The sequence below is a fragment of the Cnephaeus nilssonii genome, assembly GCF_951640355.1.
Source record: "Cnephaeus nilssonii genome assembly, chromosome: 7".
In the NCBI taxonomy this organism is placed as follows: Eukaryota; Metazoa; Chordata; class Mammalia; order Chiroptera; family Vespertilionidae; genus Cnephaeus; species Cnephaeus nilssonii.
This window is the reverse complement of record NC_137078.1, coordinates 34709723-34728793: the sequence shown is the minus strand read 5'-3', so window position 1 is coordinate 34728793 and position 19071 is coordinate 34709723. Positions and strand designations below refer to the sequence as shown.

General features: G+C 42.1%; 1 protein-coding gene across 1 annotated transcript in view; it reads right to left on the bottom strand.

Annotated features, from left to right (window-relative positions):
- TGFBR3 (transforming growth factor beta receptor 3) overlaps positions 1–19071 on the bottom strand; it is a 197647-nt gene that overhangs the window by 63183 nt on the left and 115393 nt on the right. Inside the window, exon 4 of the mRNA XM_079777362.1 lies at positions 10021–10158. Within this exon, the coding sequence (XP_079633488.1) occupies positions 10021–10158 (138 nt within the window). The remainder of the gene's footprint in view (positions 1–10020; positions 10159–19071) is intronic.

Here is a 19071-nt window from a genome sequence, read left to right as displayed (position 1 = left end):
GCTGCCTTCATTGTACTTGGAATGCAAGCTTTCTCATTTTCTCCAACTTCCAGGACCCAGCTTCATTGCAATGAATTGTAATTCCTGATCTCTTAACCATCTCCCCCATGAAATGGAGGGCTCTGTGAGGACAGGCACCGCATTTCTCTCTGGATCCCCCACACGTGGCACAGGTCCCCGCCTCCTGTAGGCACTAAAAACGGGGTGTCAAATGAATGAACAAGTAGTACATACACCGTCATACCAGGTATGCTAATGTCATGTTTTTCCAAACATGGGGAGAATTACCAAACAAGGGAAAGGAGAACATTAGAAAATAAAAAAACATTTCCAGATTTCTTGAATGCAACACAGTAGAGAATACAGAACTTTTTTTTAAAGTTCCCTCCCGCACAAGCAAACTTGAACGTCTGAGTTACGTGTAGGGCCTGTGCGGACACCACAGCCCTCAATGACACATCTCCCGGATTCATGAGGCGAGGACTGGCCACACGCTGTGGGGCGGGCTGGGCCTGCCCCCTCCCAGAGCACAGCTAAGCACACATCTGGGGCTGTTTAACAACCGATTGGAAATTTCGCCTTCTGATTTCCAGTTAAATACTGGGCACAGGAAGACAAATAGCACTTGTTTTTCACTGAGCCTTGTCAGCCATCCAGCTGCAGAGCGGAGCAGAGAACTGCCTGTGGTTTGGTGCCAGAGGCCCAAGATATCTGGGACCTTCCTCCCCCCGCCGCCCCCCAAGTTTAAGTAAAAGGAATAAACCAGATTTTGGCAGCTTCAGCTTCTTCACCCATTCCTCCCCCCTTCTCAGAAACACAAAACTAGGTTTTAAATATTAAGCATGGTCCTGGTATTAATTTACATTTTTCATTAGGATTACATTTTATTTGTTTTTAATCCAAAGCCAATAGCATCACATTTGGTTTCTCTCGGTATTTCAACTGCCCTGCCCTGATATTTACTTGGATTTGCTGAAGAGGCCATGTTCAGATTACCATTTTCTGTTTCTAATTAAACTGGGATATAATATCTAACGGTTGTATTATCACAAAATCAGAGTTGGAAAGCTGGGAGGGACTTTAGAGATCGGCTAGTAACCACCTCCTCACTTTGGAGAAGAAGAAACTAAGGACCGCCCAGCCAGCGTGACTCAGTGGTTAAGCGTCAACCTATGAAACAGGAGGTCACAGTTCGATTCCTGGTCAGGGCATATGCTGGGGTTGCAGGCTTGATCCCCAGTAGGGGTCGTGCAGGAGGCAGCCGATCAATGATTCTCTCTCATCATTGATCTCTCTCTCTCTCTCTCTCTCTCTCTCTTTCTTTCTCTCCCTCCTTCTCCCTTCCTCTCTGAAATCAGTAAAAATATATTTAAAAAAAAACTAAGGCCTGAGTAGTTAAGTGATTTTGTCTAGTTAGTGGCAGAGCGAAGACTAGTCCCCAGACCTCCTGATACCCAAGCTAGGGTGTTATCTAGAAACAAAAGGATGAGTTACTTCTGAGTAGAGATGCCAGATAAAATACAGGACACTTTGTTATATTTGAATTTCAGATAAAGAACAAATACTTTTTCAGTAAAAGTCTTCCCCAAATATCACATGGACATACTAAAAAATTATTTGTTGATTATCTGAAATTCAAATTTAAGTGGTCACCCTTTATCTTTGTTAAATCTGGAAACCCTACCTTGGAGACCAATATCCCCTATCTCTCCATATCTCCAGTCAAACACACACATTTACATTCATTTCTTTCCTGATTTTAATGATAAATGGCTGGAAAAATTAACCACAGCACAGTAATCCCAAGAGTAAGTGAGGTTGGAAGTTCCTGCTTATTTCTTGAGACTTTCCTAATCTTTAGACACCTTTTCTCCTTGTGAGCAATTAAAGCAACTAACCCTGACACTAAGAGGCTGGCCAAGACCTCTGGACTTGGGCATTTTATGTTATTAGAAGCCAAGCATTAGGGTCTCATCTTGAAAACTGCTGCTTGTCATAGGACTTCAAGGCTGCAGACTCTGCAAGAGACAGGGTTCATGTTCATGTTTGGAACACAAAAAAAGGAAGGTTTTTTCTTTTTTTAAAAAAATCTATAGGTACACAGAATAAAGTAAAAAGATTTTAGCCTGGCCGGTGTGGCTCAGAGGTTGAGCACTGACCTATGAACCAGGAGGTCACGGTTTGATTCCCAGTCTGGGTTGCAGGCTCAGTCAGTGGGGGGCTTGCAGGAGGCAGCCAATTAATGATTCTCTCTCATCATTGATGTTTCTATCTTTCTCCCTCTCACTCCCTCTTCCTCTCTGAAATTAATAAAAATATATATCCTTAAAGTAAAAAGATTGTAAAATTTTGTTCATTAATTTTAAAACTATCCCTTTTAAAAAGTGTGCTGTGGCAAGGTTTTCTCTAACAGCTTTATTGAAATATAATTCACCCTTATTGTAATTACATAAATTACATAAACATAATAATGTAATTATAATTCACCCTTACTATTCATTTTATTGAAATGTCATAATATTCACCCTTTTAAATTGTACAATGGTGTTTTTAGTATACTTATAATTGTGGTAATATTCACCACTATCTAATTCCAGACATTTTTTTCATCCCCAAAAGAAACTCTATGCCGTTAGTGGTCATTCCCCATTCTCCCCACCCACCAGCCCTGGGCAACTACTGATCTATTTTCTGTCTCTATGGATTTGACTATTTGGGACATTTTGTGTAAATGGAATCATACAACATGTGGTCTTTTGTGTCTGGCTTCTTTCATTTGTAGTGTTTTCAAGGTTTATCCATGTTGTAATATGTATCACTTACTTCCTTCTTTTAACGGCCAAATAATATTGTGTTTTCAAGGTTTATCCATGTTGTAATATGTATCACTTACTTCCTTCTTTTAACGGCCAAATAATATTCCATTGTATGAGTATACCACATTTCTTATCCATTAAATCAGTTGATAGACATTTTGGCTTGTTTGCACTTTTTTATTATTATGAACTAGAGGCCCACTGCACGAAGATTCGTGCAATAGGCCTTCCTTCCCCTGGCTGCCGGCACCGGTTTTCCTCCAGCACCCAGGACCCAGGCCTTCGCTCTGGCTACCACCTTCCATCTTCACTCCTGTCGCTCCCTCCGCCCTTGCCCTCCCCCTCATAGCAGGTGTCCCGCCATGCCCGGCCGCTCTGTGCCTGCATGCGTGCTGCCCAGAGGCCCGGAGCAGTTGGGAGGCGGGGCCGCCGACAGCTTTGTTGGGTTAATTTGCATACTCACTCCTGATTGGCTGGTGGGCGTCGTGAAGTGATGGTCAATTTGCATATTTCTCTTTTATTAGTGTAGATAACTAAAGGCCTGGTACACAAAAATTCATGCACGGGGGGAGGAGGAGTCCCTCAGCCCAGCCTGCCCCCTCTCACAGTCCAGGAGCCCTCAGGGGATGTCCTACTGACAACTTAGGCCCACTCCCCCTAGGGAGCGGGCCTAGGGAGCGGGCCTAAGCCACAGTCTGGCCTCCCTCTATGGGAGGCAACTGGGCCGATCAGGGGAAGGCGCCGCCCCCATCACCTCACCGCTGCTGCTGCCTCTGGCCACCCTCTGCGGGAGGCGACTGGGTCGACCAGGGGAAGGCACTGCCCCCATCACCCCGCTGCGGCTGCCACTGCCAGCCTCCATGGCTACCTGCCCTCGGCCCTCGCAGCTGCTGCAGCTTTGTCCAGAAGGATGTCCGGAAGGACGTCCGGTCTATCCAGTCTAATTAGCATATTACCCTTTTATTAGTATAGATAGATGCTGCTATGAACATTTGTGGACAAGTTGTGCTGTGGACATAATGTTTTGTCCAACTGTTTTCCAAAGCACCATTTTATATTCCCACCAGCAATGTATGTGGGTTCCAATTTCCCACATCTTCAACACTTGTTATTATCTGCCTTTCTTATTACAGCCATGCTAGTGGGTGTGAAGAGGCATCTCATTGTGGTTTTAAATTTGCATTTTCCTGATGACTAATGATATTGAGCATCTTTTTATGTGTGTGTTTTTTGTGTTTTGTTTTGGGGTTTTTTTTGGCCATTTGTGCTTTCATTTTGGAGCAATTCAAATTGTAGCATGTTTTTTAAGAAAGCCTAGTATTGTAGCTCTTCTCAATCTTTTCTGGCAAACAAAGATTGAAAGTTCAGACATCTATTGCCTAGTTGACCTATCCTACTTTTTCTTCAATGTGGAAATGATTACATACATAAAAATAAGCTTAGATGATTCTTCTAAGAGAGTTTTACTTGTAGTTTCAACATGACAGACTGAAAGGGTAGGATTTTTTTTTATTTCTGATTGCACTGAGGAACAACTCTAACCTACCCAATATTCTCTGGGTCACCCATGTACCCTGCAAAGGAAAACTGTAAGGCTATGTATGATAACTTCATCGTGGGAGTGTTTGTGTGTGTGTGACTATTTGAGACTCAGCCTGAAACAATCCCACTTCTGGCCACTCCCATTTCCTAGGTGTAACCAGAAGAAGCAGATCAAGGAACTACACGTGCAGAGGAAACTCAATCCCACTTTCTTCCTGCCTGGCACGCTCCCTCTTGCCTGCACTATGGAATCACGAGGAGGACTGGAATGATTTGACAAAACAAAACACCTTTATTAGACAGTAAATCCTCCTTCATGTTGTTGACAATTTTTGAGAACAGAGACTTTAGGCAAAACAATATATAATGAAACCAATTTACTAATTGATATAAACAAGAGTTAAGTTCCTATGGCATATCTCTGGTCACATAAACATCAACAAACTTCTAAAGACCCAAAACACTTCTAATAGTAACCACTGAAATAAATGGGAGCCACACATACATTTAAGAAAGATTAATAAAAACAAGTAAGGAAAGTCATTTCCTACTTACTGATGTCTGATCACAGTTGAGGGTGGCCAGAGCCTATGCTGGCAGCTCAGGGTGCAAGGTGGGAACCCACCCTGAGAAGAGTGCCCTTGCATCGCAGGGCCACTCTTACCCACACTCACTCAACGGGGACCAGTCAGATGTGCCAATGAAACCAGCGTGCACATCTCTGGGACGTGGGAGGAAACTGGAGTCCCCAGAGAAAACCCACGCAGACATGGGGAGAAGGTGCAAACTCCACACAGACAAGGCCCTGGCTGGGAATTGATTTTTTTCCCCCTTTTCAACAGTTATAACAAAATGATGTTGAAGGAAACGACGTTGTTCGAGGACCTGCTCTGTGATGTTTTTAGTCACCCTCGGGGGTGGCTGAGGCACTCTGAGTAACACAAGGCCCTGATAACTCATTACGAAAGGTTTCCTTTTCTAATTTGGGTAGTTAAATAATGCAGACATTCGACTTAAATTAAAAGGTCACCCTGATAGATGAGTAGATGCCATTATTTGAACTTTTCTCACCACCCTACTTAAAAAAAAAAATCTGTTCAAGTATTGTAACTCTACCTAGAAAGTAAAGAGAGCTTTAAGGCGGCAATGCGAATCCTTCAGCAGCACATCAGGAAGGAAGCAAGGGCTTCTGCATCTTAAACCCAGAGTCAAGAGACCCAGCATCCCTCCTCAGCGCCTCTAAGGTCTCTAACCTTGGAGAGGACAGTGATGGAAATAGCTAAATTTCCAAAGAGACCATGGGCCTTCTGAAGTGTTTGGACAAAACACGGTATGCAAAATAATTTAGTTATCTCCAAACTGTTACTTGACTACTATGAACAAAACACACTGTGATTCTCTATCCAGCAGCTGATGCCTCTGCTGCTGTGGCTGCCCAGTGGGAGAGTAGGCCCTGAAATTCCCTTCAGGCTACGAGAGGCCCAACTTCTTCACTTAGCACACTCTCAGGGGAGCTGCCCAATGCTATTTCAGATAAGGGTTTAATCTCCAAAATTTACTGAGAACTCATACATCTTAACAAAAGGAAGATAAACGATCCAATCAAAAAATGGGCAAAGGACCTAAATAGACACTTTTCGAAAGAGGACATACAGAAGGCTGAGAGACATATGAAAACATGCTCAAAGTCACTAAATCATCCGAGAGATGCAAATCAAAACAACAATGAGATACCATCTCACACCTGTCAGAATGTCGATCATCAACAAATTAACAAATGACAAGTGCTGGCAAGGATGTGGAGAAAAAGGAACCCTCGTGCACTGCTGGTGGGAATGCAGACTGGTGCAGCCACTGTGGAAGACAGTATGGAGTTTCCTCAAAAAGTTCAAAATGGAACTCCCATTTGACCCAATAATCCCACTTTTAGGACTATATCTCAAGAAACCAGAAACACCAGTCAGAAAGGATATATGCACCCCTATGTTCATAGCAGCACAATTCACAATAGCTAAGATTTGGAAACAGCCTAAGTTCCCATCAGCAGATGAGTGGATTAAAAAACTGGTACAGCTACACAATGGAATAGTATGCTGCTATAAAAAAGAAGGAATTTTACCATTTGCAACAGCATGGATGGAACTGGAGAGCATTATGCTAAGCGAAATAAGCCAGTCGGAGAAAGATAAATATCACATGACCTCACTCATATGTGGGATATAATGATCAACATAATTTGATGAACAAAAATAGATCCAGAGACAAATGGCAAGGAAGGAGGGGGGTTAGATATCAACCAAAAGACTTGTATGCATGCATATTAGCATCACCAATGGACATAGACACTGGGGCGGTGGGGGCTTGCCCTTGGAGGTGGGAGTGGCCGGGGGGGGGCGGTCAATCGGGGGGAAAAGGAGACATATGTAAAACTTTGAACAATAATAAAAAAAAAAAATGTACAGAAGGGAGAGAAAACCGTTTTCCCTAAAGAAAGCCTGCTGGACAACAAGGCAGGGTTCAGATGTCCCAGAATTTAAATCCTTGATTTCTCCCATGTTGGTACTTTTAGATTCATCCCTTGATCTGCAATCTCCTTACATGGGATTAACTCCCAACAGGGATGATGTTAAATTGTTTACAAAAACTGTCTCTCTTTTTTTTGCCCCATTGTTAGTGTGCCTTAAACTGATGTCCAAGAGGCAGTTCTTAATAGATCTTAAACAAAATTAAAGCAGATAAGTAATAATTAAGAGTAAGATGCTTTCCCTCAGAACCCATGGAGGGGCAGGTTGAAGAAGGAATCCAGAAAGTGACCCGTACAACGATGATATAGGTAGCCTACACATTTTCCCTGGACCCACAGCCCAGAGAAACGGGAACTCCTTTCCATGTGGGGCTGGCTCACCTAGATGCTTCATGATTATAAATGTAAATTCAGCATCCTCCCCAAGTGTTCTTTACTATCACAAACAATAAATAGCAACAGAAAGGGCAGGTGATGTCTCTGAAGTTATTGGTGCCAAACTCTGCAGTAAACATTTTATATCTAATCTCATTTAACCAAGATAGTAACCCCACAACGTAGGGACTATTATCATTCCTACTAGTATATTACAAGCGAGGGAAGTCGGGCTTAGATTAATTAAATAATGTGCCCCAGGTTACTGCTTGGATTCAAACCAGGATAGGTAAAGCCTTTACTCATAACCTCATCATTCCTTGCCCAATGTGTAGCCTCTAGCTTCACGTAGTTACTGAGCACCTGAAATGTGGCTCATGTGCCTAGAAACCATATTGCTGATTTTAATTTACATTTAAATAGCCACACTATATTGGAGAGCATAGTTTTGCATTACAAGGGCTAAATGGGACCTTATGATCACGGTCCTTAGTCTCCTATCACAAATACCTTTAATTATAGGAGACTGACAATGAATATGAAGGGAGCCAATTTACCATTAGATTTTTGTAGAGTAAGTCCTATCTGGGTTGAGTCCCCGCTCTAGGCCTTTGATTTAGGTCCCTACTTAACCTCTCTAAGTCTCAGTTCCTCCTCTGCGAATGCATCTGTTAAATGAGGTAACACCCACATCATCACAGGGTTACTGTGAGAATTAAATGAGATGAAGTGTCAGAGGGCTTACTGTAATACCAAGAGCTAAATAAAGTGCTAGTGATAGCAACAACAACTCTGACCTTTGGCCTTTTTAATTTTTAAGTGATGAGAGTTTTAATTCCCCAAAAGGCTACAATTTAAGTTATTAGTCAGTAACTCCTACCTTGCAAATGTACTTTTGAGCTAAAAATTTTTTATTGTGAAATAGTCATTTACAAAATTGCAAATATTGTACAAGAACTCTTATGTACCCTTAAACTAGATCCTCCAGTTTTCAACATGTTGCCATATTTGCTTTATTCGTCTATCTACACATCAGATGTTTTTCTGAATTATTTGGCCCTTTATCCCTTAATACTTAAGTGTATTATGTTTCCTAAGAAAGATAACCTCTTATATAACAATAGTTCAATTATTAAATTCAAGAAATGTAACACTGACACAACACTTCAATCTGTAAGCCCAAGTCCAGCTTTAACTGTGATCCCAATAACGTCCTTCAGAGCAGCGGTCGCCAACCTTTCAGACATCACGGACCACCTGTGGGTGACGGCTGCTCTGGGGCAATGGCCCCTTCCCTTCCCAAGGGGATCGCCTGTGTCTTCTGAGTCTCCTTCGATCTGGAATGGCACCTGAGCCTCTCTTGGTCTCTCATGACGCACGTTTTTTAAGAGCACAGGCCAGTTATTTTGTAGAATGTCACTCAATCTGTTCTTCTGCAACGTTTCCTCCTGATTAGGTTCAATGCTACACAAGTGATGCTGTGTTTGTTCTGTTATCACACCTGGAGGTGCACAACGCCCATCTGCACCATGCTGGTGTAATTTTGGTCCCTTGGTTAAGGCATTGCTGGGTATCTCCACTACATTTAGTTACCATTATTTCACTTGTTATTAATAAGTCCTTTCATTTGCCATTAATAAGACTATGCAAATATATTGTCCCATACATTCCCTCCACCTCCACTGACTTAGCTTGTCTTGATGACTCTTGCATTAAACAACTTTTACTATGATGGTTGCAAAACGATGGTTTTCTAACTCCATCATTCCTTCTACATTTACTGATGAGCACCCCACTATAAAGAGGATCTTTCCCCTTTTACTCATCTATCTATCTACTTATTAACTGCATTGATTATGGATTTTTCCTTTATTTAATGGGTACCACTGGATTTTTAAAAGTACTCTTCAAATACAAGTGGTAAAAAACTACAGATCTGGATTAAGAGTAACTAATTAGGAAAAATGTATCCCTAATGCAAGAGAAACACTATTAACTGAGGCCTCTTAGTATTCTGAATGCTTGTGGGTGAGAGAGGTATAAAAAGCCGAAGGCTCTGTACTTGAGGACATTAGCATGTAGCTCTAGCAATAGACAATGTGAGCTATCACTGTGAAGTGCAGTGTTGCTCATCATCAGACATGATATCATACCCCAAAAATCCATCCAAACAACCCATCAATTTCTCCACAACTAGCAAACTTGAATGTTCTGGCAAACTCAAAAGGACATGATTTACAAATAGTAGGTAATATTTGGATCTTTCCACAAGAGCTGGGTTCCAGCTTTTTTATAAAATACAAATGTTTTCATTTTGGAGCTCACTGTGTCACTTTCTCAACAAACAGAACCTCGTATCAGAAATGAGGTCCGTGTTATATATACAAATAGAATGTGTTTGCGCGTACTTGGTTTGTGGTCAGAGACCACACACCTAGTGGCTATTTACAATATTTACATTGCTCATGGTGCCACGCGGGGAGTCTCAGAGCAGAGACCAAAGCTCAGGCCACACAGAGCATGGCCACGGGTCCCGCTCTAACGTGCAAACTAGACTTGATTCTCCATCCGCAGAAAAGGCATGTGAGTGGTGTTTGTTTTCTGTGAAAGCTTATCTATGTCATCCAAGTATCACTAAGAGCGTACTCCAACTTTAACACACGGACTATTTCTGGTATGACTTCAATGAAAAAGCCTTGCAAAGTTTTAGGGTCATTATATCCTTGTGCTAAGGATCTCTGTGGGGAGGCTTCAAACACTTACCAAGAAAAGTCTGGGGACGCCAACGGCAAGCCGCTCCGTCTTCAGATGCCAGACAAGGGGCTGTGGCGAGTTGAGCAGGAACACGACAGGCTTGTGGTGAATGTGCACTGAGGAGATGGGATTCAGGTGCAGAGTGACCTAGGAAGCAAGAGAGAGAGAGGACTCTTAGTACTGACTTTCTACTAAAATCACTTAGGATAGCTCTAGCTGGTTTGGCTCAGTGGATAGAGCATCAGCCTGTGGACTGAAGGGTCCTGGGTTTGATTCTGGACAAGGGCACAAGCCTGGGTTGCAGGCTCGGTCCCCAGTGGGGGGCGTGCAGGAGGCAGCCAATCAATGATTCCCTCTCATCACTGATGTTTCTACCTCTCTCTTCCTCTCCCTTCCTCTCTGAAATAAATAAAAATCTATTTTTAAAAAATAAAATCACTTAGGATAGCATCTGCAATACTTTTCCAAAGCTCAGCATTAAGAGAAGCAAGCTGTAAGTTAGTTCAGATTCATGTCCATAGATAAGACCTATTGAAGCAGATGATTTTGCCAATATCTGACTATTTTTCACTATAAAAATGACTATATCATATGATTCAACCCACACTAATCTCAACTAAAACATGACTCAGCTCCCAGTAATAGCGGAACACAAATAAACGGAACACATTGTTTCCAAAGTTGGCCACGGCAGCAGAATAAGTTACCTTGCCTCAGACTGCCTTATCCTGCAAGTCCAATGACTAAGCTGACCACTGGAGCCCAGAACCCCCCGAGGGTGGGTCATCCCGCTGGACTGTCAGAGAAACGACTCTCTTCTCTTCCAGGTAAGCTCCAACTCTCTAAAGCTGAGTTCTGCCCAAGAGAAGTGTCGAAAGCTAAGGGAAAGGGGCTGCCAATAGGAGCTGCCAGTGCTTTCATCATCCCAGCTATTAGCTTGAGGGGTTTTCCAAAGAAATGAAGCACAGAGAACACATAGAATAAAAACTGATTGTGTATAGCCCCAGTTAAGAAAGAAAAAAAAAAAAGCAGGGAAGAAAACCATGAGCCTGGATAGGAACACTATGGCCGCTTTGACAGCAGATCTAGGACCGTTGTAGGTTACCAGTGTCGGCATTAGCAGCATCAGAAAACACCTGTAAGGAGAGTAGGACCTGGTGAGTTCAACAACATCCTCCTGGAGCACAAGGTCAGGCAACATGAACATAGGAAAGCAAAGTGCCCCACAACGTGATAAGGAAGAGAAAAGACAAAAAAAGAACTTCAGCTGGAAAGACACAGACTGAGTGATACCCTGGGAATGACCACATCTCAGTCATAATCCTGGGGAGGTCTATGCTTGGGGTCTATACAATCATCAGGGACACAGCACTCAAAGCTGGGCCACTTCACACCTCCCAGCGGCTGCCGGCCCCTGTGATCCGAGGTTTCTTTACCTTTTATCCTGGGGATGGCCTTCCAGTGTCACTTACCACACCATACGCTCAGGTCACTGGTAACAAGGCGCTAAACTTTACTTAACTTTCAATTACCAATACTTGGCACAGGGTGGCCACTCAGAAAATGACAACTGAATATTTAATTTTCTAATTTCCAATGACACAAAAAGTATTTTATTCTATCAATAATATGCACTATAGTATATCATACCATCTCATTCACTAACTGTTGAGTGTGTGTATCCTAATATCTGAAATAGACTATAAACACTCTGTAGGCAAAAGACATCTTATATTTAATACTGTGCTTAATACATAGACCATTTTTAAGTGATTTATTTATAACAGAAAATTCATAAATGTGTTACCTAAAAGGTTTTAAAAAAAGGTTAAATATATTAATAGGTACAAATAGCTAACTTACAGAAAAGTAAAAAAATCTTTTAAAAAATATGAGCAATACTGAAACTATTTCTGCAAGACAGCTAGGATCATTAGGATCATTTTTATATTTGGCATGAGGAAAAGTACTAAAAGCAGACTACTAATGAACAGTACATCAAGTATAGCCATAGCAAAATAAAATTTTCCTTGGTTGTTCTGACTCTACTTCACAGCATTTGGAGATGCTATCTGCATCCTATCTAATAAAGAGGGAATATGCTAATTGACTGCCATGCCCTCACAAGATGGCGGTGCCCACAGCCAATAAAGAGGGAATATGCTAATTGACTGCCACACACCTCACAAGATGGTGGCGCCCACAGCCATAAGATGGCAGCACCCAGTCCCCTCAGCTCCGCTGGGGGGGGGGGTGGGCGGGGGGCGGCAGGTGCCGCATGCCTCATCCAGCCAGAGTCCCCCAGTCCCCTCAGCCCCGCTGGAGCAGCCTCATCTACCCGGAGTCCCCCCCAGTCCCCTCAGCCCTGCCTCATCCAGCCTCAGTCCGCCAGTCCCCTCAGCCCCACCTCATCCAGCCAGAGTCTCCCAGTTTTCTCAGCCCCACAGGGGAAGGCAGTTGAGGGCGACTGGGCTGGCAGGGGAGGGCAGTTGGAGGTGATTGGGCTGGCAGGGGAGGGCAGTTGGGGATGATCATGCCAGCAGGGGAGCAGTTAGGCATCAATCAGGCCGGCAGGGGAGTGGTTAGGGGGCTATCAGGCTGGCAGGCAGAGTGGTTAGGGGGCTATCAGGCTGGCAGGCAGGCAAGTGGTTAGGAGCCAGAAGTCCTGGATTGTGAGAGCAATGTCCCAGATTGGAGAGGGTGCAGGCTGGGCTGGGGGACACCCCCCAACCCCCATGCACAAATTTCATGCACCGGGCCTCTATTCTAGTAATAAACACATTGATCACCACTATAAACAACAGAAGCTGTGGAAACAGAGTGGGGGCATTAACTGTAGCATCAAATAAACAGAGATGCACACTACAGGAAGCACACAGTAGGGAGAGTGAAGAAAGGAGAGATAAAATCATTACTTATCCAAGAGTACCTGAAAAAAGAAACACTCTGACACTAATAGTACATCAGGAAAATGTTTTCAGACTTATTCCTTCTAAAACTGTTCATTGAGCATCATCATGGCACAAAGAATAACAATGTATACCCACAGAGGGGACATCAACTCTTTTCCTGATGAATTTCTTTGCAGCCCTCAGGCATACATTTCTTTTTGGACTACGTATTTAAAATAGTAATAAATATATAACTCAAACGAAAAAGAATTTTTCTTAAAATTTAGGAAACGAAAAGAAAAATAGGTTTGAGACAGATATTGGTGCTTGGGTCCAAAGTTTTCCAGATGGTCAAAAGTGTCAAGGCCTGGCTCACACAATCAAGGAAAGATTTCTAGGAGCCCCAGTTCTGGGAGCTTTCCTGGAAACGGCTCCCTCTTCAATATGTGGCAATGTCTGGCCAAGATGAATCCTCGACTCTAGCACATGGGGCTTAGGCAAAGCCCCAAAATCCATTTGGCAAAGAAGAATTCACACTATGATTGGGAAATTAAAAGAAAAATATTCCATACTTTTTTAGAAAAGATCATTTGGCAGGAACAGAAAGTCCCCCTAGCACCCGCTCATCTAATCCCTCAGCAACCTTCCTCTTCTAGCCTTGCTCCACTTGAATAAATCTTGCTGAAGGGAAGATAAAGGGCAACCAAAAACAACCAACAAAAGAATGAAGGTATAGAAGCTCCTGAAATATCTCTTAAAGAATTCCTGCCTAAGGTATCTAATTTCTATCAGGCAGAAAAAAACAAAAAAGATAAAGGAAAAAGAACTTTCTCTTAAGAACCAATTATATAGCTCAGGATAGATTACAGTTACGAAGATGAGAATATACTGCTGCCCAGCTAGTGTGGCTCAGTGGTTAAGTGTCAACCCATGACTAAGAGGTCAATGGTTTGATTCCTGGTCAGACCCCTCCAGTAGAGGGTATGCAGGAAGCAGCTGATCAATGTTTGATGTTTCTATTTCTCTCTCCCTCTCTCTTCCTTTCTCTCTAAAATAAATAAAAATATTAAAAAGATAATGATATACTGCTGAAGATTTTCATGGGTAGATTATTGTCAGGTGATCATTGTCGAAAGACCAGAGCTGAAGCAGAGCGCAATACAGGAATAGTCAACGGAGAAATGATACAAATGGTATCCAGAAATTTACAGCTTGAAAATTCACACAGTAACTTAAAGAGTTGACTCTCAATCCTATGTCAAATTTGCATAACAATAAAGGCTATCAGTTATCCATGGGCTTCACAAGGAATAGAGAACTGAGCCTAGGGGCCATGTGACTCTGAAGGCTCAGGGGGCAAAGTGGGCTGCACCCTAAATGAGGGAACAATGATTAGTCTCTAAATTAGTAGCTTTTTTGTTAATCTTTGGGAGTCACAGAGCATTTGACTTGAAAACTTAATGTAAAATATGAATCCCCTCCACAAACGCACTCACACACATACAAAACCCATATGCCCACCAAATTCTGTAGACAATGTCAAGAAAATACATCCCTCACAGGACCCATGAACTCCATTTTAAACACCCGTTGTAGAAGAGCAAGAAAATCTAATGGCAGAAACGGAAACAAAACAAAAAGACTTCATCTAATTAAACCAGAAATTACACCTCTGGTCTGAAAATGCCATCCTCTCAGAGAAACAACTTAACAGATGACAACTCAGAACTAAAAAACTTTCACACGCAGTGACCTCTTTTTAACATATTTTGACCACACAGTTGCCAATAAAGCCTAATCCAGAAGTTGCTGCTCTAATTATGTTTGTCTCAAACAGTGCTAAATTTCAATCTTCCTAATGGCGTGAGAAAATGCAAGTAAATCTGATCTGTCACATTCCATATGTAGACACTGCCCCTCAGACAATTCCGATCCTTCCTCAAAATGAAAGAAAGCTAATTGGTCTACTCTGTCCTATAACATCTATTTATATTAGGTCTTCTGAGGTTATCTGTGCACTTCAACAAACTACTAGATGTAATTAATGTATTTCTCCTATATTATAAAGAAATTTAAAGTAAAACTTCTGAGCACTTTTCTGGGGAATCTGAACACAATTTTGACCAAAGTCATGGCCAAACCTAAGGAGCGTAAATCCTCTGAGATAACCTTCCTTTTTCCCACTTAGGAAGCATGTTCGTTCTTCCTTGCCCACGTTATCACCAGACTACAACAAGGATGATTTTTCTCTGGACCTTGTTAGGGTGAAGACCTTAGTTCTCCAAAGATTATCTTTGTTAAGCCAAACCTATATATTGTCTCAACCTCTATAAACCATGTTATGAAAATGAACTGTATACTACCTTACAGGAAAGAGAAAAACAAAGCAAAACACCTACTCTCTTTATGGAAAGATGCCATATAAAAATGATTTTGAATTTCCCAAGATTCATAGTAGAGAGGCAAGACATTCTACTATCGTGACTTCAAAAACATCTTATTAGACCTCCTACTCCTGGGGTTTGTTACAACAAACAAAAGCAAATTGAGTGAAACAACTGATAAGAGAACCTAACAGTTGTCCAATTTTGCTAATGCGTCCGTGAGGCTCTATTTCAACATTTCTGACCGTTCTAACAGCCCCTATGGACTTGTGAAACAATGAAGTCATCCACAGCCCTACCAGAGGGACTCCGGGTCTCTAAAACCAGACCAAACAATGCGCTGAAATGGATGATCCAATCATCGGTTTACACAGAGATAGATAAGAACCCTCGCAGCGGGTCTATAACCAAGACCCGTAAAACCACACCCTGGGCTGTACGGAGCCGCCATCTATCCCCTCTTCAGAGATAAAAAGATACCCACTTAGCAACGGTGTTGGCAATAATTGAAAACACCCTGAATCTGGGTCCTGTGGCACCCATAATTTACACAGACAGACAGTGAGACACATAGCTACTTCAGGACTCAAGGGCACCATGGCTGAATTCGAATTTCACTTACATTTGGACAATATGACTTTTAGGAATGCAAATCTGACCCCAGATGCATCAGAAATGTGCAACCAATTGCTGGGAGTGGGGAACAGTAGTTAGTTGCTGCTGTAGTGTTTTAAAATGTATTTCAGTCTGAAGAACCCTCAAAGCTGACAATTTGCCATTGCTTGTCTTTCACCATTTGCAAATTCACTAGTATATCAAAAAGTTTCCTTAAAATGTTCTTGGAGAGGTGGATTTGGAGCTTTTAAGAATTTCCTTATTCGTTTACATTTCTCTGAATTTCTAGAGGCATGTCAATCAGTTGGTGCTGAATTCAAGGAATCCTAACCCCCTTAGTGCCTCTATCCCTACCAGGAGAGACAACTGACCATTCTCCCTGGTCCCAACAGTACTTGGGTCAAAGATTTCATCCTATAATAAATGATACCAAAATGATTTCACCTTGCTATCCCAAATGGCATAGAAAAGACTTCACACTGCTGTGGCAAGTGACAGCAAGCTCCTTCCTAAATAGTTTTGTCTTGAAACTCTTTAACATGATAACAGGAACACAGACCATCAATTCCAAAACTAATTTCTCCTCCTCCTCCCAACAAGGACAAGGTTCAGGATTGCCTGGGAGCCTCTGAATATAATCTAATATGACCACAGTGGGAGGTGAGGGGGGAAAGGACCTAAGTTTGAAATGTGATGCAAAAATAAGTCTGCCCTCTCTGCTCTATATTTTGAACTAGAGGCCCGATGCACAAAATCCGTGCAAGGGGCTCAGCCCTTGCAGCCCCCACTGCCTCGCGGCCCCGCAGCCCCGCCCACTTGTCGTTCTGGAAGGTCGTTCTGGAAGTTTGTTCCGCAGTCCGGTCTAATTAGCATATTAGCTCTTTATTATATAGGATGCCCTGGAAAAATACTCAGGACTAAATTTGGGTTGGGGGTTGAGGCACAAGAACCCATATAAACAGAAGAATATTTCTGAAACAACAGGCCATGATCTTCTAAAGGGGTTCTGGGAGAGTTGTAAGGGGATTCCAGAGACCCTGGCCTTCCTTCCCAGAGTAGCCCACAGCTGCTCACTATGGGGAGGAGAGGCAGAGAAAGGGAGGCACTGGGCGTGATATGCTCTGGGGTAGGAACCTGCTGCTGGAGCCCTCAGCAGGCTGTTGCTGACTCACAGGTACTTTCCCACTGTCCTTCATACTGTACGTTACTAACACACCATGACCTTCCAGGATCCTAGTCTGCAGCACCCTCCCACCAGCTCAAGATGCAATTTCCAGTAACTCTTTCCCCATCCTGCAGGCAGAGCTGGAGCTCAGCGCTGCTCCCACAGACCACACTCTTGTGTCTACTTCCACATGGCACTGTGCTAATCTGTTTAGATGTCTGTCATTTACTTCCCACCCCTTACACCGTGAAATTCTCAGGGCATTCTTCAAAGGCAGAAACTGAGTCACACTCATTTCTGCATCCTTGGGCCTAGCACAGGGCTGGACAGTTAGTAAGCAGTCAACAAGTTTTCTGGAAGATTCTATGAAAGTTATTCATGAAATGTGGTTCAAGTAATTATTACAGAGTTATACTGTCAAGTCTTTCTGAACAAAAAGGGGTGGAGGGAGGGTGCATCTAGTAAGGAGAACATTAACTTCATATCAAGTTTGACTTGAACTTTAAAAGAGTCAAGAAAAGCAGATTCCAACTCATGCTACCAAAATGAATGACAGAGGCTGCCTAGAATGCCTGTTGGAGAGGAATCGGGGCCACATCCAGGTTCTGTGGGAATCAACACCAGGACATTCTTGACTGTAGAGCAGTACCTATGCCATGTATGGGAACCACACTAGGCAAAAAAAGAAAACAGATTTTTTTAAATATTTAATAGTTATGCAAACACAAATATGTAAAATGGGGAAAAAACCTTTGGAAAATGTTTTCCTTTCCAGGGATAGATAACAAAGATAAAAAATTTTAACCAAATGTTCTACTAGCTTTTAGAGCAGTGATTTTCAACTAGTGTACCCCAAGAATTTTTAAAATACGCAATACCTAACTATTTAGTCAGGGTCACGGACCTCTTTTCCCTTAGACTGTCAAATAAAAAAATGACAACAAGCAACACAACAATAGTCGTCTGGTGTGAATGATTCAAAAGTAATTAGTCTATGTGTGCTATGAGATAAAAAATGGTTGAAAATAACTGTTTTAGAGGCATAGAATTTTAAATGCTTTTCATTCAGGCAATAAAGTGTGTTAGAACAGTTAGAAATTAAAATTCTAGACAAATTGAAGGGACTCAATATTTGCACATTGATTAATGTGAAAACAAGTTTTATTTTTTTTATATTCCTTGTCTCACTTAATAGATTCATTCCAAACACTTCATTATTGTTTTCTAACTCTAATATATAACCAACACTCCATATGACTATGTACTATGTAAATTTATTTCCTCTCAACTTCTACTTTTTATGCTGAGCTTAAATTTTTTTCTACTTAAACAGTATTTTGACATGCATATGTCTATAATAACAGGACCTCAGAATGGTCTGTGTGTCAGTACTGTGGTGAACAACAGAACTGTATAATAAAGAGAATCACTGGGGTGACAAGTGGAAGCTGATTTCAAAAGTAGGCATAGCAAGAACCTGATTCCTACATGACCTGAATACTCGATTAACCATTTCCATCTGCCAACTGCAGTCACAGGTCTCAATAAAGATTGCTGCTCAAGCACCAACCTAAAGTTAGTAAATTTGTAAAGGCAAAAAGCTCCATACAAAGTACACTGGTATTCAGTTAGTAATTTAAGATACTTCAAGCATGAAAGACTGGCATTTGAATTCCCCTGAGCTAGTGTATTAACCTGAAGCTGATAAGGAATTCTAAATGGGCATACAGTGTCAGCTTTCTAGCACAAAAGAGAAATCTGGAGAGGAGTAATTACTAAGATATGGATGTTCAAAGAGTCTACACCTGAGTCACTGTAGTGAGTAAGAATAGTGGTGGCAACAGCAGTGACAGCCACCATTATTTTCTTCCTACAAAAGACAATAGGCAGGCCCAGGGTGCTTCTGTTGGGTTAACACTTACTGCTCTCATCTGAAAAAGGTGCTTTTAATAATTACCTACTTATTCCCAATTTAAAGGTGAAGAAATTGGTGCCAAAAGAAAAG